Source organism: Mustela lutreola, chromosome 8, assembly GCF_030435805.1.
Source record: "Mustela lutreola isolate mMusLut2 chromosome 8, mMusLut2.pri, whole genome shotgun sequence".
Lineage (NCBI taxonomy): Eukaryota > Metazoa > Chordata > Mammalia > Carnivora > Mustelidae > Mustela > Mustela lutreola.
The window spans coordinates 66,654,512-66,681,295 of record NC_081297.1 but is presented as its reverse complement, the minus strand read 5'-3'; the positions used below and the strand labels follow the sequence as shown (position 1 = coordinate 66,681,295).

At 39.9% G+C, this 26,784-nt stretch overlaps 2 protein-coding genes across 2 annotated transcripts; both read right to left on the bottom strand.

Annotated features, from left to right (window-relative positions):
• Positions 1–922: 922 nt before the first annotated feature.
• Positions 923–12,777, bottom strand: LOC131839772 (olfactory receptor 10AD1-like). Its single transcript, XM_059187499.1, has 2 exons — positions 12,635–12,777; positions 923–1,871 (listed from the first exon to the last, which is right to left on the bottom strand). The coding sequence occupies exons 1-2, from the start codon at positions 12,775–12,777 to the stop codon at positions 923–925; spliced, it is 1,092 nt and encodes a 363-aa protein (XP_059043482.1).
• Positions 12,778–24,151: 11,374 nt separating this feature from the next.
• Positions 24,152–25,093, bottom strand: LOC131839771 (olfactory receptor 10AD1-like). Its single transcript, XM_059187498.1, has one exon. The coding sequence runs from the start codon at positions 25,091–25,093 to the stop codon at positions 24,152–24,154; it is 942 nt and encodes a 313-aa protein (XP_059043481.1).
• Positions 25,094–26,784: the final 1,691 nt, after the last annotated feature.

Here is a 26,784-nt window from a genome sequence, read left to right as displayed (position 1 = left end):
ATCCATTTGAGATGGGAAGTTAAGGTGCAGTAGGACTGAGTTGGAATGAAATGAAAGATGGTTGGGGAAAAAGGCAAATAGTAGGGAGAAGGGAGTTCACTGGGAGTCTACACCAGGGAAGGAGAGTGACTAGTAGTCTGAGAAGCTTGCAGAGTCTTTGACTACTTCGATCAGAAGAGAAATACCAGGCAATCATGTTACCTAGGAAACTAGGAAAGGTAGGAGAAGGGGTTTGACACACTAGCTTCTCTCACCTTCCTTTCCTCTACACACAAGGATAAACTTAAGTTGAATGCATTATTATGGTGGCATAATAATGCATTCATTATTATGAATCACGGGCTAGTGGAGCCTAAGATATGGAGTTGAGGCTGATGATATTTTTCATTTTCTGTTTTTCTCTGACTTTTCTTAATGTCAACACTGCTCCCTAATCTCCTTTCCCTTAATTTTTCCCTCTACTTTTTCTTATGTAGAGATGGGGTGGCTGAAGGTGGATTCAGGACACGAGAGTGGAACATGAGAAAGAAAAGACTAAAATGACAAGTTGAAAGAGAGGAAAACTTTACTTCCAGATGTAAATGCAAAACTCAGGCTGGGAATAGCATGTGAAAGTACTGTACAAATAAAATGAAATGGAGTTAAGTACATTTATGTCCTTATAAAATCCGGTTATAAAGACGAAGAAGAAAAATAGGAAAATCTCAAATTATCCTGAGAAAGGACCAAGAGAAAACAATACTGGAAATAAATCAGATAGATGAGCATTAGACATCAACATAATCTTCCAGGTCTGATGCCAGTGGGAAGAAAACTATGAATGCTCTTTCCTAGAGCTTTTCAGCATGGGAAAGTTACCCAGTTGTCAGGACTCAGGGAGGGAGCTTCTCTTCCAGGAGGCTTCCCACTAGACAAACTCTGCTTAGGCCAGGCTGGTCCTCCTAAGAGCCCTCATCATGGCTCCCTTCATTTCCTTGTTTCGAAAACTATAGATGATGGGGTTGCACATCGGGGTGATGATGGTGTAGAGGAGGGAGAAAGGCTTGTCTTTGTCAGGGCCATGTGTGCTGCGAGGGTTCATATAAGAGAACATGGCTGAGGTGTAGAGAAGGATGACCACAGTCAGGTGGGAGGCACAAGTAGAGAAGGTCTTTCCACGACCTGAGGAGGAGGCTCTGCCAAGGATGGAGGCCAGGATGCGTGCATAGGAGATGACAATGAGCACCATGGGGCTGAGCAGCACCACGATGGCATCGGCAAAGATCATCTTCAGACTAAACTGAAGGTCTCCACAAGAGAGAGCGATTACTATGGGGGCCTCACAGAAGAAGTTTTCTATGTGGTTGTCTCTACAGAAGGGATTCCGGAATGACAGATACTCAAGAAAGATGCCATTGATCAGCCCGAAGAACCAGGCAGTACTCACCAGCTTCACACAAACCTGCCGGCTCATGATCTGGGCATAGCTGAGTGGGTGGCAGATGGCAACATAACGGTCATAGGCCATAAAAGCTAAAAGGATGCACTCGGCCACACCTGCACAGAAGACCAAGTACATCTGGGTCGAGCAAGAGACAAAGGAGACAATGTGGTTCTTGACCACCAGGTGGATCAGCATCTGTGGGATGGTGGTGGTGATGAAGCAGACATCCAGGAAGGACAGGTGGCCAAGGAAGAAGTACATGGGGCTGTTGAGCTTGGGGTCTGTCCAGGTGATGAAGATGATGAGGCCATTCATGGCGATGGCAAGGCTGTAGAGGGCTAGGAAGAGTGCAAAGAGCAATGCTCGAGTGGAAGAGGAGCTCTGTTCAAAGCCCACGAGGATAAATTCTGTCACTGTGCTGCTGTTCCTTAGGTCCACTGTCTTGGACCTGCTTGAGGAGGTAGAACAGGAAAGGCAAAGGTGAGACAGTTGTAGGGGAATGTTAGGTACTCACCTGGGCCAAGAGATGCAGCTATAGAAGAAAAATGAGTAGTGGCAGACATGTTGGAACTTTAGTAAACTATGTAATGGGCAGTGTTGTGGAGCAGTAAAAATGCCAGTGTCACTATAGGCTGCATACATAGAATTGTAATATCAAAAATTGAGGAAGCAAAGGATATAGTTTCTTCTGGTTTGGTCAGGCCTGAAATGAAGTACTGCATCTGCTCCAGGGCCATAAATATTGAAGGGTAGGCCAGTAACCAAAATGTGTTCAGAGATGCAAAACTAGGGTGGTTGGGCTGGGAACCCATGCCAAATGAGGACAAGTTTAAGAAATGAAGAATTTAAGGAATGAAGTATTTGAGGGGAGGGCATGACGGTTGTTAGCTGATAGAAGATCATATTTAGGAAGTACTTGGGAGATGTTTAAAGACATATTTTTCTAGAAGAAAAATATGCTCAGTCTAGTGTATATATTTAAAATGATGAATGGTTTGAAGTTTCAGAGGAAACAGTCACATTCTAGCCTTCAGCATTGCCCCTTAAGGGAGAATGATTTGCATAACTCTGGGAACCGCCATGCTTACCCTCTTTCCAGACTCCTTCTCCCAGTAGTTTGTGCTGCTGTATCCACCACCCATGCAGTGCATGCTGGAGATGGGGCCTGGCTCTAAGCTCTCACATGCTTTCCCAATAGGATACAATTTTCCTACAGGGGTTGGAACTTAGGGATAAGCGCTTTTGGGTGGAAAGGATGCATCCATTGCTGTAAGACCAGGGAAGCTATGAGTAGGGCATAAATTTAGCCTTTCTGGAATGAAAACTTTGATCTGACCCTTTGCTTCCAGGATTAGTCTTATTCTTTTCCCGTCATCGGAGAATGAACATTCAGAATCCTCATGTTCTTTTCTCATTATTGTGACTTTTAGGAAGTCATTATGTTCATGTTAAATCTCTCTTGTACTCTTCATCTTGTCTTGGAGTTAGGATGTCAGTTAGATCCCTTCTACTTTCAGATGCTTATACAGGGTTAGCATATTCCTTCTTAACCTTCAGTTCTGCTAACCACTCTTCTTCATTTCCTTTTCTCTCGCTCCTTTTTCTACACATTCTTACTCTACCCCCTCTGATAGTCTTTCCCCCTCCTTTCTCCACTTCCACTTCTCACTCTTTTCTTCTCTCTCTCCCTTTCTCATATTTGGTGTGGCTATCTGCCATTCAGCTACCTCTGGTTGGACTGCCTTCCCTTCATGATTTAAACATCTCATGTTGCCTATCTTAATTTTAGAAGAGACCTACCCCATTAACTGCTACTCTTTTCCATATTGGATTCCTAATAGATGATTTCCTGGTAGGTCAAAGCAGTAGGCCATTCCCATCGTCTATACTTTGGAACATTCCCCTTGAACTGTACCTAGAACTTCTCCTCATTTGGGGCCCAGAAAGGGCAGGGAGGGTCAGAGAGCAATGTTTAACCCAAGAAGCGGCCTGGAATCATGGGCCCAATGGACATGTTGGGTTTGAGGTCAGAACCTGGGCAAGGGAAGGCAGTGATCTATGCTCCAGATAAACCTGGGACTTCCCCAAGAAAAAACTGAAGTTCAACTGAAGAAAACACTAGGACCTATAGCAGTATATAAATGCTTATTGTGGTTCACTGTCCCAGAAAAATACTCCATGATAACCGGCATCTAGTGCCCTGTTAACTACTAGGGTTAACTAGTCAAGCATTTATATAAATAAATAGGATAATGACTTGAAAATCACATCCTACCTCATTCTGTTGCTTGGCTAGTGATGATGTTTATCACTGAATCACTGCAGCAAATAACAGAGAAAATCCCATGGTGTTTGAAGAAGAACTGGTCCAGGGAGGATGGTCTGACCAGGTGGACCACTCTGGAAGAGAATTGTGGTGATGACCTCGTTAGTTCTTCAACATCCATACCATAGATGATCAATGTTTACTTAAATAATAATACTAAGTCACATATGTACTGCACATTAACTGTCACATATTCCACTTGTTAATAAGCTTACTTGCTCTTACTTTTTCATAGTATATGTTTTGACCTTCTCAGGACTTTTAATTTTGTCCCAGTGCTAACTGAATTTTAGCACCTTGACTCGAAAATCACATGCTCTCTTAACTGTTATTTGAAGAAACACAAGCAAGAAAATAATAAAGCATTCATTCTCCTTTAGCTGTAGACAATCTCATATTACTCTGTAACATAAAACATGTCCTTGTGGTTGTTTCTGACAAAGAATTTTTTGAGACTGGACATCAGAAATTGTTGCTATGTGCTTTAAACCTAATTGTGAACCTCTAAAATATCATTTTTATTGGTGGCCTTAATGATGGCCATTGTAGTATTTAAATTGATCTGTTTTCAGAAAGGTGTAGATTATGAGATTTCTCTGTTAAACCAGAAGAGGATCATAGGATTTTCTCATGCCAAGGGTATAGATAGAAAATAAATAACTACCCATGACCCCTTGGACTTCTTGTTTAAAGAGTCAAGGGTCTGTAATCTCATTTAAATTAACAATAGTTTATAAAGTAGTTCACACATGCCATGACTTTTTATTGTAATTTCAGGATATAATTTAATCTCATCGAAGAACCTTTGTTATGTTGGACAATGTAGTTGAGCACAGTTTGGCAAGGAGAGAGGAATAGGGTATAGGTTTTCAGCTGTGGGTCTAGACTGGCTTCAGAGCTGACTAACTTACTGTTCTGATTCCTTTTAGAACCACTTATAAGCAAAATAGAACTGTTCCAAAGTTCCAAGAGCCTCACAACAGAGCAGAGATTTGTGTTGGAGGACCAGCCAACACGAAAGTGGAAGTAGGACTGTTTTAATATCTTATACCCTATGGTTAACTGTCGACTTAACGGGATTAGAGAACAGAACGCTAGATACTATTAGGGGTAGGGTAGGTAGGGAAGAAGTTCTTCCATATTCCTGATGTTTCCTTTCACATGGATGAAATTGTGATAGCATAGCACTCTTGACCTTTCTCTTCCTTATTCACACTGATCGGTGGGGAATGGAGTAGCTTACCAGATTGGTGATTTTAGAAGGAGAAACCAAGCACATGTTTTCTATCCCTTTCCTCTCACCTTCCTCTTGGGAGTGAGTGGCTTTCTTCAGGGCAGGCTCTACCCCTGTTTGAGGAGGCTTTGTGGCTGTATGTTCCTGCTAGTTACCAGGGAATAGGTTTTTCTGTCCAATTCTCTGCTTCTGAATTAGGAAATCCAATGACTTCAATGTCTGCTTTGTTATTAGTAAAGGTAATGTTTTAACCTCCACCTGCAGACTCTGTCTTATTTCTCAGATGATTCAGAACCAGGTGGGAAGAGCCATGCTATTTAAAAAAATTTTTTTAAATTTCTTTTCAGTGTTCCAGAATTCATTGTTTATGTACTACACCCAGTGCTTCACGCAATACCTACCCTCCATAATACCCACCACCAGGCTCAACCAACCCCTCACCCCCTGCTCCCCTCCAAAACCCTCAGTTCATTTCTCAGTCTCTCATGGTTCATCTCTCCCTCCAATTTCCCCCAATTCACTTCTCCTCTCCCTATGTCTTCCATGTTATTCCTTATGCTCCACAAATAAGCAAAACCATATGATAACTGACTCTCTCTGCTTGACCTATTTCACTCAGCATAATCTCCTCCAGGTCTGTCCATGTTGATACAAAAATTGGGTATTCATCCTTTCTGATGGAAGCATAATACTCCATTGTATATATGGACCGTATCTTCTTCATCCATCTGTTGAAGGGCATCTTGGTTCTTTCCACAGTTTGGCGACTGTGACCATTTCTGCTAGGAACATTGGGGTACAGATGGCCCTTCTTTTCACTACATCTTTATCTTTAGGGTAAATACCCAATAGTGCAATTGCAGGGTCATAGGGAAGCTCTATTTTTAATTTCTTAAGGAATCTCCACACTGTTCCAAACTGGCTGCACCAACTTGTGTAAGAGGGTTCTCCTTTCTCCACATCCTCTCCAACACATGTTGTTTACTGTCTTGTTAATTTTGGCCATTCTAACTGATGTAAGGTGGTAGCTCAATGTGGTTTTGATTTGAATCTCCCTGATGGCTAATGATGATGAACATTTTTTCATGTGTCTGATAGCCATTTGTATGTCTTCTTTGGAGAAGTGTCTGTCCATGTCTTCTGTCCATTTTTTGAAGTGATTAACTGTTTTGTGTGTGTTGAATTTGAGGAGTTCTTTATAGATCTTGGATATCAGCCCTTTGTCTGTACTGTCATTTGCAAATCCCATTCTGTGGGTTGCCTCTTTGTTTTGTTGACTGTTTCCTTTGCTGTGCAGAAGCTTTTGATCTTGTTGAAGTCCCAAAAGTTCATTTTCACTTTTGTTTCCTTTGCTTTTGGAGACATGTCTTGAAAGAAGTTGCTGTGGCCAATGTTGATGCTCGGCTGATGACCGAGGTTACTGCCTATGTTCTGCTGTAGGATTCTGATGGGTTCCTGCCTCATGTTGAGGTCTTTTATACATTTCGAGTTTATCTTTGTGTATGGTGTAAGAGAATGGTCGAGTTTCATTCTTCTACACATAGCTGTCCAATTTTCCCTTCAACATAGTATTAGAAGTCCTAGCAATAGCAATCAGACAACAAAGAGAAATAAAAGGTATTCAAATTGGCAATGAAGAAGTCAAACTCTCTCTCTTCACAGATAACATGATACTTTATATGGAAAACCCAAAAGATTCCACCCCCAAACTACTAGAACTCATACAGCAGTTCAGTAAAGTAGCGGATACAAAATCAATGCACAGAAATAAGTTGCTTTCTTATACACTAAAAATGAAAATACTGAAAGGGAAATTAGAGAATTGATTCCATTTACTATAGCACCAAGAACCATAAGATACCTGGGAATAAAACTAATCAAAGAGGTAAAGCATACAGAGTACAGGAACAGATAAAGTTCCTGCATTCGAGGAACTACAGAACACTCATGAAAGAAATTGAAGAAGACACAAAAAGATGGAAGACCATTCCATGTTCATGGATTGGAATAATAAACATTGTTAAAATGTCTATACTGCTTAGAGCAATCTATATTTTCAATGCCATTCCAATCAAAATTCCACCAGCATTTTTCAAAGAGCTGGAACAAACAATCCTAGAACTTGTATGAAACCAGAAGAGATCCCAAATTGCTAAGGAAATGTTGAAAAAGGAAAACAAAACTGGGGGCATCACATTGTATGATTTCAAGCTTTACTACAAAGCTGTGATCACCAAGACAGCATGGTACTGGCACAAAAACAGACACATAGACCAGTGGAACAGAGTAGAGACTCCAGATATGGACCCTCAACTTTATGGTCAAATAATCTTTGACAAGACAGGAAAAAATACCAAGTGGAATAAAGAGCAGTGTTATTTACTGCACCCCTTAAAATCCCTAACAATTATTAGTGATATAATCACATATATGGAAATAAAATTTAAACAAAAATGTGTTAGAGCTTTGATTACAACAACAAGAAACCATGAGTTACAGAGATGTCTGGGAAGATCCTGAGAGGGAGGAGTTCTCTGATACGTGTATGCTGAAAGCTCAAGGTATAGTGCTGGTGAGTTCAGGGAGAGAAGTCTACATTCCTTGAACTCAGGAGGACAATGAACAAAGTGTGCTATTGTAGCCTACATGGGTGGGAAAATGTCTCATTGTAATGTTAAGGTTCTGATTCCTGTCCTACTCACCAAAGAGAAGCAGGATACCATTGAATACATTCAACAGTTAGCCACAACATTTCTGTAGCTTTCCTAGCATGCTATGACCACAGGAAAGAAAATATCACACAGCACTGTATCATTCATTTATTCTGGAGAGTATGTTTGTTTTCAGAATGAAAATGGTTCACTTAAGTTGTAAATGAACTTATCAGCCTTGTTTAAAATCATGCGTGTTCTTAGAAAGCTTCAGCTTCTGTAAGGGTTGGCCATCTTCTTGCAGGTCTGGTGTAAATAAAATGTGCCTCTAGTAATTTCACATCTAACACAGCTTGAAATCTAGTTTCTCTTCTGCATGCTCTAATCCCTTCCCTTTTTTTGGGTTAAACACATAATTTCATGACCTGAAAGCCAAAGGCACTATTTTCCTGAGCAGAAAAACTTTAAGGTGGTTATATTTATCCTGGGGTTCACTGAGCTCTAGGGAGTCAGAAGATTCAGTGTGTCCATGCTTCTCTGAAATGTTGTATGAAAACGTGTGTGTGAGAGCACTTTTCTTGAGAGTAAAACGAAGAAAAACACATTTGTGGGTATGGTAGTTGTGAAGATTAACAAGAAATTTATTCATTCAATCAAAAATGTGTGTGTGTGTGTGTGTGTGTGTGTGTGAATTACACAGAAACATATTTGTAGTAGGGAAAATGCTCAACAAATCTAAAGTTTCCTTTTCTAGGTCACTGGATAAATAAAAAATATTACTTAAGACATTTACATTTTTAAATGTCAGTAATCTTCAAAATGCCTGAAGCCTTTTGAAAACTGAATCTGCAAATTAAAAATGTATTTTCAAGCATTGTTACATTCTGGGGGAGCATGCAGTACAGCTGGGGGTAGGGATATGTTACGATATGTGATTTAACTGCACGGTGATATGGTTAAGAGCTCCTGTTGGGCTTCAGTAAAATACTACAGTATTGCAGAGTAATAAAATAATAACATACTCAAGGAAAAAGTGTGGAAGAAGAAAAAACATCAACTCGAGAAAAAATAGCTGCTAATGACTGACAGATTCAGAGGTTGTTCTCAGAAAAGTGCATTTTTGGGCACTTGGATGGCTAGTTGGTTAAGCAACTGCCTTTGGCTCAGGTCATGATCTTGGAATCCCAGGATGGAGTTGGGCATTGGGCTCCCTGCCAGAAAAAAATAATTGTTTTTCCTTCTGATTTTGTACATTATTCAGAATGCCCTGTAATTGCGGCATTTCTAAAGATTTTTTAAAAAAACATTTTATTTATTTGAGACAATGTGAGAGCCAAGTGGGTGTGTGTGGGGGGTGGCAGAGGGAGAGGGAGAAGCAGGCTCCCTGTCAGCGGGGAGCCCAACTTGGGGCTTGATGCCAGGACTCTGGGATCCTGGTCAAAGGCAGATACTTAAGCGACTGAGCCACCCAGATGCCCCTAAAGATTTAAAATTTGAGAAGTAACTTTGGAATCCCATGATTTTCACGAACAGAGCTGTATGAAATTTGAGGAATTTAAGAATAAAATTGGAAGGCAATGGAAAAGAAATTTTGCCATGTAGAACCTAACAAAGTTGTATAGACAAAAGCATATGGATCCATGGCTGAGAAGATATTTGGAAGATTGATGTAAATGACTTTTAAGGAAGGACAGCTAAATCATCAGTGTGAACCCCTGGAGAGTTCTGCTGGCAACTCTGTTACAACTTAGCAACATTTCTCAACATCTTAGGAACTCACTTTAGCTGTGTTTCTCTATTTCCTTTGCTGTGCAGAAGCTTTTGATCTTGATGAAGTCTTAGCTAAAAGTTCATTTTTGCTTTTGTTTCCTTTACCTTTGGAGCCATATCTTGAAAGAAGTTGCTGTGGCTGATGTTGAAGAGGTTACTGCCTATGTTCTCCTCTAGGATTTTGATAGATTCCTGCCTCATGTTGAGGTCTTCTGTCTATTTTGAGTTAATCTTTGTGTATGGTGTAAGAGAATGGGCAGGTTTCATTTTTCTATACATAGCTGTCCAATTTTTCCAGCACCATTTATTGAAGAGACTGTCTTTTTTCCACTGGATATTTTTTGGTCTTTGTCAAAGATTATTTGAGCATAGAGTTGAGGGTCCATATCTGGAGTCTCTACTCTGTTCCACTGGTCTATGTGTCTGTTTTTGTGCCAGTACCATGCTGTCTTGGTGATCACAGCTTTGTAGTAAAGCTTGAAATCAGGCAATGTGATGCCCCCAGTTTTGTTTTCCTTTTTCAACATTTCCTTAGCAATTTGGGATCTCTTCTGGTTTCATACAAGTTCTAGGATTGTTTGTTCCAGCTCTTTGAAAAAGGCTGGTGGAATTTTGATTGGAATAATGAGAGACTATGGATTCTGAAAAACAATCTGAGGGGTTTGAAGTGGCGGGGGGGGGGTGGGAGGTCGGGGTACTAGGTGGTGGGTATTATAGAGGGCACGGATTGCATGGAGCACTGGGTGTGGTGAAAAAATAATGATACTGTTATGCTGAAAATAAATAAATGAAAAAAAAAAGAAAGTATAGATTTCTCTAGGCAGTATAGACATTTTAACAATGCTTATTCTTCCAATCCATGAACTTGGAATGGTCTTCCATCTTTTTGTGTCTTCTTCAATTTCTTTCATGAGTGTTCTGCAGTTACCCGAGTACAGATCCTTTACCTCTTTGATTAGTTTTATTCCCAGGTATCTTACAGTTCTTGGTGCTATAGTAAATGGAATCAATTCTCTAATTTCCCTTTCAGTATTTTCATTTTTAGTGTATAAGAAAGCAACTTATTTCTGTGCATTGATTTTGTATCCTGCCACATTACTGAACTGCTGTATGAGTTCTAGTAGTTTGGGGGTGGAATCTTTTGGGTTTTCCATATAAAGTATCATGTTATCTGTGAAGAGAGAGAGTTTGACTTCTTTGCCAATTTGAATACATTTTATTTCTTTTTGTTTTCTGATTGCTGTTGCTAGGACTTCGAATACTATGTTGAACAAGAGTGGTGAAAGTGGGCATTCTTGTTGTGTTCCTGATCTCAAAGGGAAGGCTGTCAGCTTTTCCCCATTGAGAATGATATTTATTGTGGGTTTTTCATAGATTTTATGAAATTGAGGAATTTTCCTTCTATCTCTAAACTTTGAAAACTTTTAATCAGAAAGAGATCCTGTATTTTGTCTAGTGCATTTTCTGCATCAATTGCAAGGACCATGACCATGTGGTTCTGCACAGCAAAAGAAACAGTCAACAAAACAAAGAGGCAGCCCACAGAATGGGAGAAGATATTTGCAAATGACAGTACAGACAAAGGGCTGATATCCAAGATCTTTAAAGAACTCCAACTCAACACATACAAAACAGATGATCACGTTAAAAATGGAAAGAAGACATGGACAGACACTTCTCCAAAGAAGACATACAAATGGCTAACAGACACATGAAAAAATGTTCCTCATCACTAGCCATCAGGGAGATTCAAGTCAAAACCACATTGAGCTACCAATGATTTTTAAGGCAAATCCTTACATATTTAGAGACTCAAAAACCATCAAAAACCTGATCTATTACCTTATAGGGAAGCAGCAAGGCTAACAGCATAAAGTACAGGGACTTTGGAGGCAAGCATACCTGAAATTCAATTCTCACTTACTATAATGTGGAGTTGGGTAGCTGAGACACAAGTTTTTTTTTCTCATATAAAACAAGGATGAACTAAAATAACATGTAATTAGAGGTTGCCACAGATTAGACAATAAATAAACATTAGTTTTGATCTCTGTTTCCTCTCAGTCTCCCTTGTGGTTTCACTTCACAAGTGGAAGGAACATTGTAAAGATATGGCCAGCTTCCCACATGCAGAAACCCAGAGAAAGAGGAGGATCACCTCCATCCTAATGGTTCCTGCCTCTCTCTATCAGGAGGGTCTTTCTATCTAACTCAGTACTTGCACCCCCCCAATGTATGTGAGTCCCATTTTCTCTTAATTTGACTTCCAGAAACATTGCCAAAAAAACACAGCAGCCTCAAGATCTATAGCACAATCTCTAAGAGAGGATCATCCTTGAATCACTTCTCAGTTTCTCTTTCTCCAGGGAACAAGAAAGAAAAAGGCCAGATAAGTAGAAAATACTGCCATGCACAAACATAAAGAGGAGGAAGCGTTGAAAATAAAAAGAAATGAGATAAAGTAATCCTAGAGATAGTGGAAAGATCCCAACCACACAAAACAAAAAAGAAGGAAAAATGTTAAAGCCAAAGAGAGAATTAGAGAGACTGAAACAAAGAGAAGGAAATAGGAAAAGAGGGTGCATTATGTGACAAGATGGGGTATATGTAGAAAAGTGATGACCAGGTGGATCTTTGCAGGAGGGAACAGAGAGAAGCACATCAAGAGACAGAGAAGTAAGGACCCAAATTTTGGCACAGAAAAAAATGAGAAGAAAAGCCAAATGTGGAAAGACTGCTGGCCAGGCAGGATTGGCATGGCTCCCTGGTCATGAGGAATCAGAACTAAATAGCCAGGTACTACAGTTCTGCTCCCTCAAGTTCTAGAAATGCAAGATCGACCTTCTGGATTGTCTCCCTCTTTGCAGCAATTAGAGACAGGTCTTCGTAAATCAGACAGGCACCACCAGATGCATGCGCGCCAGATGCCCCCCAGCCAGAGCCATGAGGGCTGGTGGGCAGACTCTGAGAACCTCATGGAACCTCAGAGGGGTGATCAAGAGAATGGAGTAGCTGGGAGAGAACTGGAAAAGGAGAGACAGAGCTAGGCATCTAGAGAGGGAGAAGTGGACAAGGTGGGGGTTAATGGAGTCTCCTTCATGACCTCTGTGTGAAGAGCTTGATGTGATCTGAACACAGGTGGTCATTGAGAGAGCCAGGAGCTATTCATCTTTGATGGATTCAACTGATTCAGGGTCAGCTTTCATGCAGAAGTGAGCACATTCACTAACCTTCTCCATGGACTTTGGTACATGAAGGTGATGACATTGGCTGTGCTGATCTCAGACCCAGAGGAGGGATCCACAGGCATAGAGTGAGGGTGTAGTGAATTCTGCTGCAAACCAGCAGCTTGTTTATAGGGCAAGGAGGACATGTACACAGGCAGGTGTGAGCTTCTAACTGGTTTCTGTTGGGAGCCAACTGTAATAAGGCCAACAATCTCTTGTGAAGTGTTACCATTCTAACTGGATCCCTGGGGAGAGTCTTATACCAGTTCATTCCAAGGCTCCCTTGTGAGGCTCTGTCCATGGCAGGCATCCTGGAAGGTCTAGAATAGTCTCAGGTTTTCCCAGGAAAGTTCTACTCCATTTACCAGATAACCTGATAGACAAGGTGGCCTGGCAAGTATCATTATCCCTGTGTCAGCTTCAAAACTGGGAGCCCTTTAACTATGATCTACTAATTTTATTTTGAATTGATTTTCTAGTTACAGGTTCTATGTCATAGGCAACATTCCTTGTGTCCCCAGTTAAATATAATTTCATACAATTATGGTACATTCAACACAATAATTAACATTGGCTAAGTACCACTTTACTCCAGTCGCCTTATTAAATGCTGTCAATAGGGTGATAAACACAGTGTCACAAGCTCTCCTTGGTAACATGCTCCCCTCCTAACCGCCATCCTCTACCTTTTCCTCTTCACACTTCATTTCTTGAAATCTGGAAGAACCTTCCTTCTCTGATGCACCCACTGTTCTTCCAAAATCCTCCCTGCCTCATACTGAATTTGATTCTGCATAACCCAAAGAACCACAGTTATCCTCATATATCCTCTAAAGCTCTTCTTTCTACTCCTGGAGAGCCTGGACTCCTATAAAATTGAAATTTATGATGCTTGTGTCCTGACTCATTCTATATGTGCGGGATGGCTTTTTCTCTGCATGCTACCATACACTGGGTCTTACAAAATCTAATTTAATTGGGGCATTTAAAAAAATATTTTATTTATTTATTTGACACACAGAGAGAGAGAGAGAATCACAAGCAGGCAGAGAGGCAAGCAGAGAGAAGGGGAAGCAGGTTCTCCACCGTGCAGAGAGCCTGATGCAGGGCTCGATCCCAGGACCCTGAGATCACGACCCGAGCCGAAGGTAGAGGCCCCACCCACTGAGCCACCCAGGTGCCCCTAATTGGGGCATTTTTTTTTTTTTTTTACCATAACTCAGTTTGGAGTAAGACACAATTTTAAAACCTAAGGCACAAAAACTAAGCTTCAGGATACTGACCTTTGCAGTACAAGGTGTCTGACATTCCTTCAGATATCCATCCAAAACCTCCTTAAAAAAAAAAAAAAAGGACCAACTTGTCCAGTTCTTTAAAAATAGCTATTTCTGGGGGCGCCTGGGTGGCTCAGTGGGTTAAGCCGCTGCCTTCGGCTCAGGTCATGATCTCAGGGTCCTGGGATCGAGTCCCGCATAAGGCTCTCTGCTTCCCTCTCTCTCTCTCTCTGCCTGCCTCTCCATCTACTTGTGATTTCTCTCTGTCAAATAAATAAATAAATAAATCTTAAAAAAAATAGCTATTTCTGTACCTTCAATTGATATGCTAAGAAGGAATGTTCTTGCTCTCCTCACTTCCCTATAACCTCTCATCCACATTTTATGACTGAATTCCAATCCAAATATGGGGTTTTTCATCCAAGCCCCAAATCTGGGTGAAAAAGTAATTATAGTTGACCCTGGGACAAATGAGGGGTTAGAGTCACCACTCCCATGTGCAGTCAGAAATCTGCATAAAACTTTAGCTCCCCCCAAACTAATAGCCTAGTGTTGACTAGAAGCCTTACTGGTCACATAAACAATCAATTAATAATCAATTAATATTTTGTATTTTATATGTATTATATATTGTATTTGCACAATAAAGCAAGCTAGAGGAAAGAAAATGTTATTAAGAAAATCATTAGGGGGGCGCCTGGGTGGCCCAGTGGGTTAAAGCCTCTGCCTTCAGCTCGGGTCATGATCCCAGGGTTCTGGGATCGAGCCCCGAGTTGGGCTCTCTGCTCAGCAGGGAGCCTGCTTCCTCTTCTCTCTCTGCCTGCCTCTCTGCCTACTTGTGATCACTATCTGTCAAATAAACAAATAAAATGTAAAAATATAAAATCATTAGGAAGAGGAAATACATTTAGAGTACTGTACTTTAAAAAGTCCACATGTAAGTGGCATTGCACAGTTCAGACCTGCGTTGTTCAAGGGTCACTTCTAAGTCAAAACAAGTGATGTCCAAAGTCATATAATTTCTAGAGCTATTAGGGCAGAGTTGTTGGCTCTATTGATGCTACATGAGGTAAGTCTCTATATATTTCCTTTTATTTATTTTCTCTAGTGACATTCCATAAATTTATATGCATCTTTCCATGAAGAATTAACTGTTTTCAGTAGGGTTATTCCTATGTACTTTATATCTTGGATACTATTTAAACTGGTATCTTAAAATTTCAATTTTCTAATATGTTTGCAGGTATATAGATTGCAATTCACTTTTGCATATTGATTTTGTCCAGTAACCTTGTTAAAACCTATGAATTTTAATAAATTATCTGTACATTCTTTCAGTTTTTATATGAAGACCACCACATGTCATCTGTAAATGAAGACAGTTTTGCTTTTTCATTTCCAGTTCTTATAACAATTACCTACTTCCCTCGGTTTATTGTATTTTCTAGGATCTTCAGTACAATCTTAAGTATGTATACACAATGGAATATTACTCAGCCATCAAAAAATGAAATCTTGCCATCAGCAATGATGTGGTATCATGTTACATGAAATAAGTCAGAGAAAGACAATATCATGTGATCTCACTCATATGTGGAATTTAGGAAAGAAAACAGATGAACATACGGAAAGGGGAAAAGAAGAAAGGAGAGAGGGTAACAAACCATAAGGGACTCTTAATGATAGAGAACAAGCTAAGTGTTGATGGAGGGAGGAGGGGGGTGGGGATGGGCTATTAAGGGGGGCACTTGTGATGAGCACTGGGGTTGTATGTAATTGACAAATCACTGAATTATGCTCCAGAAATCAGTAACCAATATTGCACTGTACATTTACCAACTAAAATTTAAATGAAATAAAATACTACCTTGACTAAAAGTAGGCATAATGGTTACTTAGGCTTAATTATGATCTGAAGGCAATTTTAATGTTTCAGTTTTGGAGGGTATTTGCTATTGAGTTTTGGAGTATAATCACTTTAATAGCTTAAGGAAGTTCACTTTTATTCCTGGTCTGCTGAGAAGTGTTGCTTTTTAAAAAATTATAAACAGGTATAAATGTTGAATAAAACAGATGCCTTTCCTGATCTACTGAGATGATCATATGGTTTTTCTTCATTTGTCTGTTAGGGTAGTCATTTACATAATTCATTTTTAAAGAGAGATTTTACTTATTTATTTCACAGAGAGAAAGAGAGAGATCTCAAGTAGGCAGAGAGGCAGGCAGAAGGGAGGGGAAGCAGGCTTCCTGCTGAGCAGAGAGCCTGAAGCAGGGCTCTGTCCCAGGACCCTGAGATCATGACCTGAGCTGAAGGCAGAAGCTTAACCTGCTGAGCCACCAAGGCGCCCCTCATTTTCTGATGTGCTATCAACTCTGAATTACTGGAATAAACTCAGTTTTGTTCAGGACATAAGATATTACATTTTTAATACATTGTAGGCACAGTTTTCTTTAAGAATTTTGCAACTATGTTTGAGAGTGAGTGAGATTAGTTGATTTTTTCTATCAAGTTTTGGTATTGAAGTTATCACTTAAAAAGCTGAGGTGTCCTATGTCTGGTTCTTTATAGAAATATTATAGAAATTTTTTTCAAGTGTTTATTTCAATTCTAGTTAACATAAATGGTAAATTTGGTTTCCGGTGTGGAATTTAGTAATTCCTCACTTACATGTAACACCCAGTGCTCATCACAAGTGCCCTCCTTCATAGTCATCACCCTTTTAGCCCATGCCCCACCCATCTCCCTCCATCAACCCTCTGTTCTCGCTAGCTAAGTCATTTATGGTCCACTTCCCTCTCTCTTTTTCCCCCTTTCCCTATGTTCATCTCCTTTCTTTCTTAAATTCCACATATAATTGAAATCATATAATATCTGTCTTTACCTGACTGTTTCACATAGCATAATACTCTCTACCTCCATCCATGTCATTGCAAATAGCAAGATTTCATTCTTTTTGATGGCTGAGTACTATTCCATCATAGATGTATACATACATGTATATATATACCACATCTTCTTTATCCATTCATCATTCATTGGACCTTTGTACTCTTTTCATAGTTCAGCTACTGTTGATAATGCTGCTTTAAACATCGAGGTGCATGTGCTCCTTCAAATAAGTATTTTTGTATCTTTGGGTAAATACCTAGTAGTGAAACTGGTCGGTCTTAGGTTAGTTCTATTTTTACCTTTTTGAGGAACCTGTATACTATAACAGCAAAAATCAACTATTGGGACCTCATTAAGATACAAAGCTCAGCACAGTGAAGGAAACAATCAACAAAGCTAAAAGACAACCTATGGAATGGGAGAAGATATTTGCAAATGATGTATCTGATAAAGGATTAGTATCCAAAATCTAGAAATTTTTTTTTTAATTTCAATTCAACTTTTGTATCAACATGGATGGGACTGGAGGAGATTATACTGAGTGAAATAAGTCAAGCAGAGACAGTCAATTATCATATGGTTTCACTTATTTGTGGAGCATAAGGAATAACAGGGAGGATATTAGGAAAAGGAAAGGAAAAGTGAATTGGGGAAATCAGATGGGGAGAGGAACCATGGAGAGACTGTGGGCTCTAAGACACAAACTGAGAGTTTTGGAGAGGAGAGGGGTGGGGGGGATGGATGAGCCTCGTGGTGGGTATTAAGGAGGGCACGTATTGAATGGAGCAGTGGGTGTGGTGCATAAACAATAACTCTTGGAACACTGGAAAAATAAAATAAAATAAAAAAATTAAAATTTCAGTATAGCTAATGTACAGTTTTATTTATTTATTTATTTTTAAAGATTTTATTTATTTATTTGACAGAGAGAAATCACAAGTAGGCAGAGAGGCAGGCAGAGAGAGAGAGGAGGAAGCAGGCTCCCCGCCGAGCAGAGAGCCCGATGCGGGACTCGATCCCAGGACCCTGAGATCATGACCTGAGCCGAAGGCAGCGGCTCAACCCACTGAGCCACCCAGGCGTCCAATGTACAGTTTTATTTTAGTTTCAGGTGTACCATATAGTAAATCAGGTGTCCCATAGAGTGATGGTACCATTTAGTACCACATGGTGACACATCACACAGTGTTCATCATGACAAGTGCACTCCTTAATCCCCATCACCTATTTTACCCATCACTCCATCCACCTCCCCTCTGGTAAGTGTCAGTTTGTTCTCTACAGCTAAGAGTCTGTTTCTTGGTTTGCCTGCCTCCTTTTTAATTTTTTTTAATCTTTGCTCTTTTTTTGTTTCTTATATTCCACCCTTAATGAAAGCATGACATTTGTCTTTCTCTGACGATGTATTTCACTAAGCATTATACTCTCTAGCTCCCATCATGTTGTTGCAAGTGGGAGGATTTCATTCTTTTCTATGGCAGAATAATATTCCATTGCATATATACATATATACCACAACTTCTTTATCCATTCATCTCTCCATAGACACTTGGGATGTTTCCATAATTTGGCTATTGTAAATAATGCTGATAGAAACATGTATTATCCCTGCCTATATCCTCCCTATAATGTTTTTGTATTTCTGGGGTAGGAACCCAGTGGTAGTATTACTGGATTGTAGGGTAGTTCTACTTTTAACTTTTTGAGGAAACTCTATACTGTTTTCCACAGTTGCTGCACCAGTTTTTAAACCTGTTATCAGATATGTCATTTGCAAATCTCATCTCTTGTTCAGTCGGTCACCTCTTATTTTGTTTTGTCAGTTGTTTCCTTCACTGTGCAGAAATTTTATTTTGATGGAAAACTAATATTTTATTTTTGCCTTTATTTCCTGGCCTCGGGAGATATATCTGGAAAAAATGTTGCTATAGCTGATGTCAGAGAAATTACTGTCTGTGCTCTCTTCATTCTACTTTGAGTTTTGCATATGGTGTAAAAAATGGTCCAGGATCATTCTTTTGCATGTAGTTCTCCAGTTTTCCCAACACCATCTGTTGAAGATACTGTCTTTTTCCTACTGGATATTCTTTCATGCTTTAGTCTAAGATTAGTTTCCCATATGATTATGAGTAAAGCATTTCTAGGTTTTCTATTCTCTTCCATTGATCTGTGTGTCTATTTTTTTGGTTGGTACCAGTGTGTTTTGATTACTAGAGCTTTGTAATATAACTTTAAATCTGAAATTGTGATACCTTCAGATTTGCTTTTCTTTTTCAAGATTGCTTTAGCTATTTGGGGTCTTGGTGGTTACATATAATTTTTAGGATTTTTTGTTCTAATTCTGTGAAAAATGCTGTTGGTATTTTGATAGGAATTGCACTAAATATGTAGATAGCTTTGGGTAGTATGGACATTTTAACGTGTTTTCTTCCAACCCAAGAACATGGAACATCTTTCAATTTCTTTGTGTCATCTTCAATTTTATGGAAATATTCTTAAGCTAATGATTTATCTTTATGATTACAAGTGTGTTCATTTTTCCCTTCTTCTTTTGTCATTGTGGAAAATAATATTTTTCTAGTACTTTTTTCCTATTTATCTAAGCAGATGTCATAAATTTTCCATGGTATTATGTTAGAAATTAAAAAGCTTATATTAGTAGTCTATTGCTGTATAACAAATTACCACAAATTCAGGGACTCAAAGTAATACAAATTTACTATCTTACAATTTCCTTGGGTCGGGAGTCTGGGTATGGTTAGCTGGGCATTCTGCTCAGGGTCTCACCAGGCTGAAAGCAAGGTGTCAACCAGGCTGTGATTTTCTTCTGAGGCTCAGGGTCCTCTCCCAAGCTCACTGGTTATTGGCAAGATCTATATTCTTTGCAGTTGTACCAATGAGGTACTCATGTCCTTGGTGCCTATCAATCAGCCATTGCTGTCAGCTCCTGGAGGCTGCCTGTAATTGCTTGCCACATGGATGCTCAGGCAGTTTACAATATGGATGTATGCTCTCTTCCAGGCCAGCTGGAGCATTATCTTTCTTTGACTTGCAGCTCCTCTCTAGTCTGCTACACTGGAATTTTACACAAGATAAATTTTATATTTTGACTTCCATTGTTGAGAAGACAGCTGTCAATCTAATTGTGCTTCTTTTGAAGGGAATCGGTCCTTTTCTTCAGGCAGCTTTTTTTTTTTTCTCTGAGTCCCTCATTTTCAGATGTCCTAATGGTGTGCCTATGTGTGTAACATATTATGGTATACTTAGGGCCTCTGTAATCTGTGCGCTGGTGTCTTCTTAAGTTTTGGAAAAATCTTGGCTATTTTCTCTTCAGATAGTATATTTGCTCTATCTATTCTTTGTTTCATCTTTGTGACATATCTCCCACTTTACTAATCCTCTTATCAGCCCTCCCTAGATCTACTTAAATGTAGATTGACTGTTCCTGGGTCTTAGATCCCAAATTCTTCACTGCCTTTTTAATGCTTTAGTTCTTTCAAGTGGATGGTTTAAAATATTTTATCCAGCTTTTGTTGTTCTGAGTGACATAGCTGATCCAAATTACACGGTCCATCAATATCAGAAACAGGAAGCCTCTTATAATTCATTCTGTAACATCTGTAGTTATGGGCCCCTTTCAGTCTTAGTATTGTTTAAGTCCATTTATTTTTGATCAGTCATGTCACAGACCTGTGAAGTTATTAATTTCTTCTATCAATTTCATCAGTCTCTGGATTTGTTTGAATCAATCTATTATATGCATTTTTATTCCTTCTATGTTCCTTGCATAATCTATTATTCTGGAATTGAGTTGTTAGCTTAGTTTATTACTTTTTAACACTTCTTTTTTTCCTAATAAAAGAAAGTATTGCTCCAGGTACATCCCACAAAATTGTAAGTAGTTTCATTACTAATTTGGGGCTTGCAAATTTTTGTAATTATTACCACAATCAATTTTTGTGTTGAAGGCCTGACATGAAGTATCAGGTAGAAGGAACTGAGGTAAATAAGCCTTCAGCAGGGGGTTTTATGTTAGGCTTTAGGCTGTGTTTAATGTTTTCTGTAGTTGTGGGGTCAGAGGCCAAAATTTCCTCACCTGTCCTTGCTTTTGTTTCCTTTGTTGTCTTTTTTGTTTCTCTATAAACTCCTTCTTAAATAGGGTCTGAGTGTTACAGCTCTTTCAGCTGTGATCCTGAAATTCTACAGCCTTATTGATGTGGTGGTGAGGTAGAGGCGAGTGGAAGCATTCTACAGTTCTATGATTAGGTCTCAGTCTTACAGTGAGCCAGTGTCCTTGGGCTCTAACAACCTTCACTGGTCCCTCTCAGCACTACTGTTTGTTTTGTTTTTGTCTTTTGTTGTTGTTGTTCTTTCATGGATCCTTCCCCTGATTTGTTAGATTCTCATCAAAATAATTTTCCTTGATGGTAAACAGTGTTCTCTGGGCTTATTTCCAGATGCTAGCTTGTCCCTTCCCCCTGCTAAAGCACAAGGGATTTTTTTTCCCTCATTGTTATCATGACCAGAGTTGGGCTGCTGGAAGTAAAACTCATGAAACTATGAGAGCTCCTCTGAGGGTAAGCCCTGAGTTTTTAATCTCTGAAGTTAGTCCATTCTCAGTCTCTAATAACTGGTCAATTTCCCTTTAAGTAATCTGACCAGGCTCCAGTTGCATATTCTACTCCCAGAGAGCTTATGATTTTCTGTGTTCACTTGTCTCCCAGTTTTGGGGGTGGTGGTTTCCCCTGTGACTTCAATTCTGTGATAGATCTAAGAAGTGTTGCTGATTTTCCCTTTGTTTACCCTTATTCCTTGGTGAGGATGGGAGTGCGAGCCTCTTACTTCCAAGCTCTTTACTCTTTCCATGTTGGAGTAGTCTTATATTCATTCCTTGGAGGTATATTAATTACAATTATGTTTCTTAATTTCCAACCATAAGAGTTTCCTTCTAGTTATTGTTTTGTTACTGCTTTCTCATTTAACCTCATTATGGTCAGAGAACTTGGTCTGTGTGACTTCATATCTTTGAAATGTTTTGAGATTTACTTTATGAACTAGTATATTGTCTATTTTGAGACATTTTCAATTTGTGTTGAAAATAATATATACCTGGTACCTGTTACTAGGTCAGTCAGTGTGCTGGAAGGAAATGGTTGACACACCAAATAGGACTAATGAGGGTGCTTACCAGGATGTGGAAGGATTAAGGGAAATCAAAAAGGGATGGTGAATCATCCTGGGATCTCAAGAGCAGGGAGCAGGTACCACCTATGGGGACAGGGAAGGGAGCTGTAGAAGGCCACCTGACAGTAACTCTGGGATATCAGAGATGAAGCAGGAGAATAAATATTCCTATGCCTTCTTCTCCTGCCTTCCTCTATCTTACTAAGTAACTCTTACTAGCTAAACCCGACCAGTATGTAGAGGCAACAAAACCCACTGAGGTAGCCAACAACGGTCTGTCTATGAGGACAGAGACCAGAGGGAAAATGTGTGTATTTCATTCTAAAGAGGCAAAAAAAGTATCTATCTACCTTCTATTCAGATAGAAGGTAGAGTGGACCTTTCAAACAAATGGAACACATGGGTGGGGAAATACAAGCACTGGAGAAAGGAGGAGATGGATAAAGTCAATGAGAAAAATGTTGACATTGTAGGAAGTATTCCCATAATTATTCCCACAAGGTTTTCATGGGTTGCACTAAATGGTATGTGCAGGAGTCCTACTGTAAATGAGCAAAGGTGATGAATGTTAGGATTTAGCTGAGCAGGAATGTGAGGCTGATGGGAACAAGGGAAAGACGACTGCTGGGTGAGTGAAGTTTGGGTTGAAGTAAGAGATGAAAGGGGCAGAATTTAAGTAGGTGTCCATGCTTGTGGGCAGGCAGGAAGGCATGATTGGGTATAACTTGGGAAACCTGGAGTAGAAGTAGGCTTAGATAGAGACAAACACCCAGGTTTTAGAGCAGGTTTTATCACAAGTACTTACATAGATTGTTGCCATGGCAGTGCCAGCAGAAAGCTTGCTCACAGTAAACCAGAAATGTCTTTGTAGATAGAATTCTGAATCATAAATTCTTGGTTTCCCTACTGCCTCTTCTTTTCCCATATCAATACCTCTCATCATCTGCCTCATTCTGCTCTTTTAATACTTTATCTCCTTACCAGGGTTATTCAAGCTCAGCACTAATGATTCCTTCAGCTGCATAATTCTTTACTGTGGGTGCTGTTCTGTGAATTGTAGGATGTTTGCAGCACCCCTATCCTCTACCTATTAGGTGTCAGTAGCACATACCCTCCTTCTTTTGTGACAATTAGAAAATGTCTTCAGATATTGCCAAATATCTCCTGGGGGAGAGAATCATCCCTGCTGAGAATCCCTGAGCTAAGACATTAGGTAACTGACTGGGGTAGGGGAGAAAGAAGGATGTGAACAGTGTCTCAGGAAATGTAGTGCATTATAAATAAAACAAGACATAGGGAGGAATCTTCATGAAGAAAGGGAAACATTTAAATTGTAAAACCTGCATCCAGGCCAGTGACAAAATCTTCTAGTGGAAGCAGACAAATGCACAAATAAGTTAAAGTGCTCTTTTTAATATTCTTATAAAATGCAGATGTCATGGGAAGCTTCCCTGACTCCAGGAGATTTTGTTCTATAGCTACCACTCCCAGTTCATCGTTTGAGGAAGTGGGTGCTCTCCTCAGATTTCCTGATCTTGCTTCTGCCTTCCCACTTCCCCATTAATAATTCACATGCATCTGGCATAGACCTCCTCCTCTTGTTTCCTTTGAGGAGTAATACAGTCCTCTTCCGCCATTCTTACTTTTTCTGGGAACTTCTTGGATAATTTTGATGCCATCATATAGGGATAATGTCACACAGCTCTTAGCATATTTCTCTCACCTACTGCCTTTCCCCTAACTTCTGTACATCCCTTTGTTTCCCTTATAGCTTTCAGTATGATCTTTTCCTTAAGATGAAGTTCCTGCTATTTGCCTTTACCCTGGAAAGAAATGCTCCAAAGAATGGACTGGTCATTGTATTACTTTCTTCTCTTGAGGAGTCTACTACTTATCCCCCAATTTTGGAATAAACTTTTCCATTTCATTATGCTTGTCCCTCCAATTATGAACATGTTTCAGTAAGAGGAATTTGGAAGGATCAATCTACACTGGGTGTAAATCAGACAGATGAACATTAGACATCATCAGGATCTTCTCGGTTAGATGCCTGTAGGAAGAAATCTTTGAATGTTCTTTCTTAGAGCCTTTCAGCATGGGAATGTTACCCAGTTGTCAGGACTCAGGGAGGGAGCTTCTCTTCCAGGAGGCTTCCCACTAGACAGATTCTGCTTAGGCCAGGCTGGTCCTCCCAAGGGCCCTCACCATGGCCCCCTTCATTTCCTTGTTTCGAAAACTATAGATGATGGGGTTGCACATCGGGGTGATGATGGTGTAGAGGAGGGAGAAAGGCTTGTCTTTGTCAGGGCCATGTGTGCTGCGAGGGTTCATATAAGAGAACATGGCTGAGGTGTAGAAAAAGATGACCACAGTCAGGTGGGAGGCACAAGTAGAGAAGGTCTTTCCACGACCTGAGGAGGAGGCTCTGCCAAGGATGGAGGCCAGGATGCGTGCATAGGAGATGACAATGAGCACCATGGGGCTGAGCAGCACCACGATGGCATCAGCAAAGATTGTCTTCAGACTAAACTGAGGGTCTCCACAAGAGAGAGCGATCACTATGGGGGCCTCACAGAAGAAGTTTTCTATGTGGTTGTCTCTACAGAATGGACCACGAAATGTCATATAATCAAGCAGAATGCCATTGATCAGCCCGAAGAACCAGGCAGTACTCACCAGCTTCACACAAACCTGCCGGCTCATGATCTGAGCATAGCTGAGTGGGTGGCAGATGGCAACATAACGGTCATAGGCCATAAAAGCTAAAAGGATGCACTCGGCCACACCTACACCAAAAACCAGATACATCTGGGTCAAGCAGGAGGCAAAGGAGACAATGTGGTTCTTGACCACCAGGTGGATCAGCATCTGTGGGATGGTGGTGGTGATGAAGCAGACATCCAGGAAGGACAGGTGGCCAAGGAAGAAGTACATGGGGCTGTTGAGCCTGGGGTCTGTCCAGGTGATGAAGATGATGAGGCCATTCATGGCCATGGCAAGGCTGTAGAGGGCTAGGAAGAGTGCAAAGAGCAATGCCCGAGTGGAAGAGGAGCTCTGTTCAAAGCCCACGAGGATAAACTCTGCCACTGTTGTTCCGTTCCTTAGGTCCACCATCTGTGGTCTGCTTGAAGAGGGAGGACAGGAAAAGTACATAAGAGATCATTGTGTATAGACACTACCTAGTTGTATAAAAACAGTTTAGGACAGATGAATGAAAAAGAAAGGAATTTTAGTACATTCCATGTGAGTCTCAGAAGAGTCATGGGCACTGAAAATGCCAGTGGTGAAAGATCTGGGAACCAGGTGACAACATTTAGAAGGAAACTTTAAAGAAGACTCGGTGATGAGTATTAAGGACAGCACATATGAAGCACTGGGTGTTAAACACAAACAATGAACCATGGAACACTACTTCGAAAACAAATGATGTACTATACGGTGACTAACATAATGTAATAAAAAAAAAGACTCAAGGAGAATCTGAGAGGTCCATTTAAATATCAAGAAAGTACTTGTGATGAGCACTACATGTTATATGTAAGTGTTGAATCATTAAATTCTACTTCTGATACCAATATAACCCTTTATGTTAACTAACTAGAATTTAAATTAAAAACTTGAAACACAAATAAATAAAAAGTAAGTTTATAATAACTCTTAATGGGTTCTGCATCTAGAATAGTGAATTTTCTTTTTCTATGTAATCTCAATGAATAGAACTTAAACTAGAGAGTAGATATGTCTGAGAAAAAAATGACTGATATTTCTAGATGTACATTTCCCCCTCTCTTTACTATAAAAGTAATGCCTGTTCATTATAGAACATCTAGAAAATACTAAAAAACAAAAGCAAAATTAAGTAAATTAAAAGAATAATCAAGACAATATGGTACTGGCACAAAAACCGACACACACACAGATCAATGAAATAGAACAGAAAATCCAGAAATGGACCCTCAACTCTATAGTCAACCAATCTTCAAAAAGGCAGGAAAGAACATCCAGTGGAAAAAGGACAGCCTCTTTAATAAATGGTGTTGGGAAAATTGGATAGCTACATGCAGAAGAATAAGACTGGACCATTCCCTTACACCATACACAAAAATAGACTCAAAAATGGATGAAAGCCCTAATGTGAGACAGGAATTCATCAAAATCCTAGAGGAGAGCACATTCCGTGTGAGTATCAGAGGAGAACACAGGCATCACCCTCTTCAATATCTGCTGCAGTAACTTCTTTCTAGACACGTCTACAAAGGCAAGGGAAATAAAGGCAAAAGAAGAACTTTGGAACTTCATCAACATAAAAAGCTTTTGCACAGCAAAGGAAACAGTCGACAAAACAATAAAGCAACTGGCAGAATGGGAGAAAATATCTGCAAATGACATATCAAATAAAGGGCTGGTATCCAAGATCTATAAGAACTTACCAAACTCAACACCCAAAGAATAATCCAATCATGAAATGGGCAGAAAAACAATCTGAGGGGCATGGATTGCATGGAGCACTGGGTGTGGTGCAAAAATAATGAATACTGTTATGCTGAAAATAAATAAATTAATTAAAAAAAGAGAAATGGGCAGAAGACATGAACAGACATTCCTCCAAAGAAGACATCCAAATGTCCAAAAGACACATGAACAAATGCTCAATATCACTTAGCATCAGGGAAACACAAATCAAAACCACAATGAGAAACCACCTCACACCAGTTGGAATGACTAAAATTAACCAGTTAGGAAACAACAAGTGTTGGTGAGGATACAGAGAAAGGGAACCCCTCTTACACTGTTGGTGAGAATGC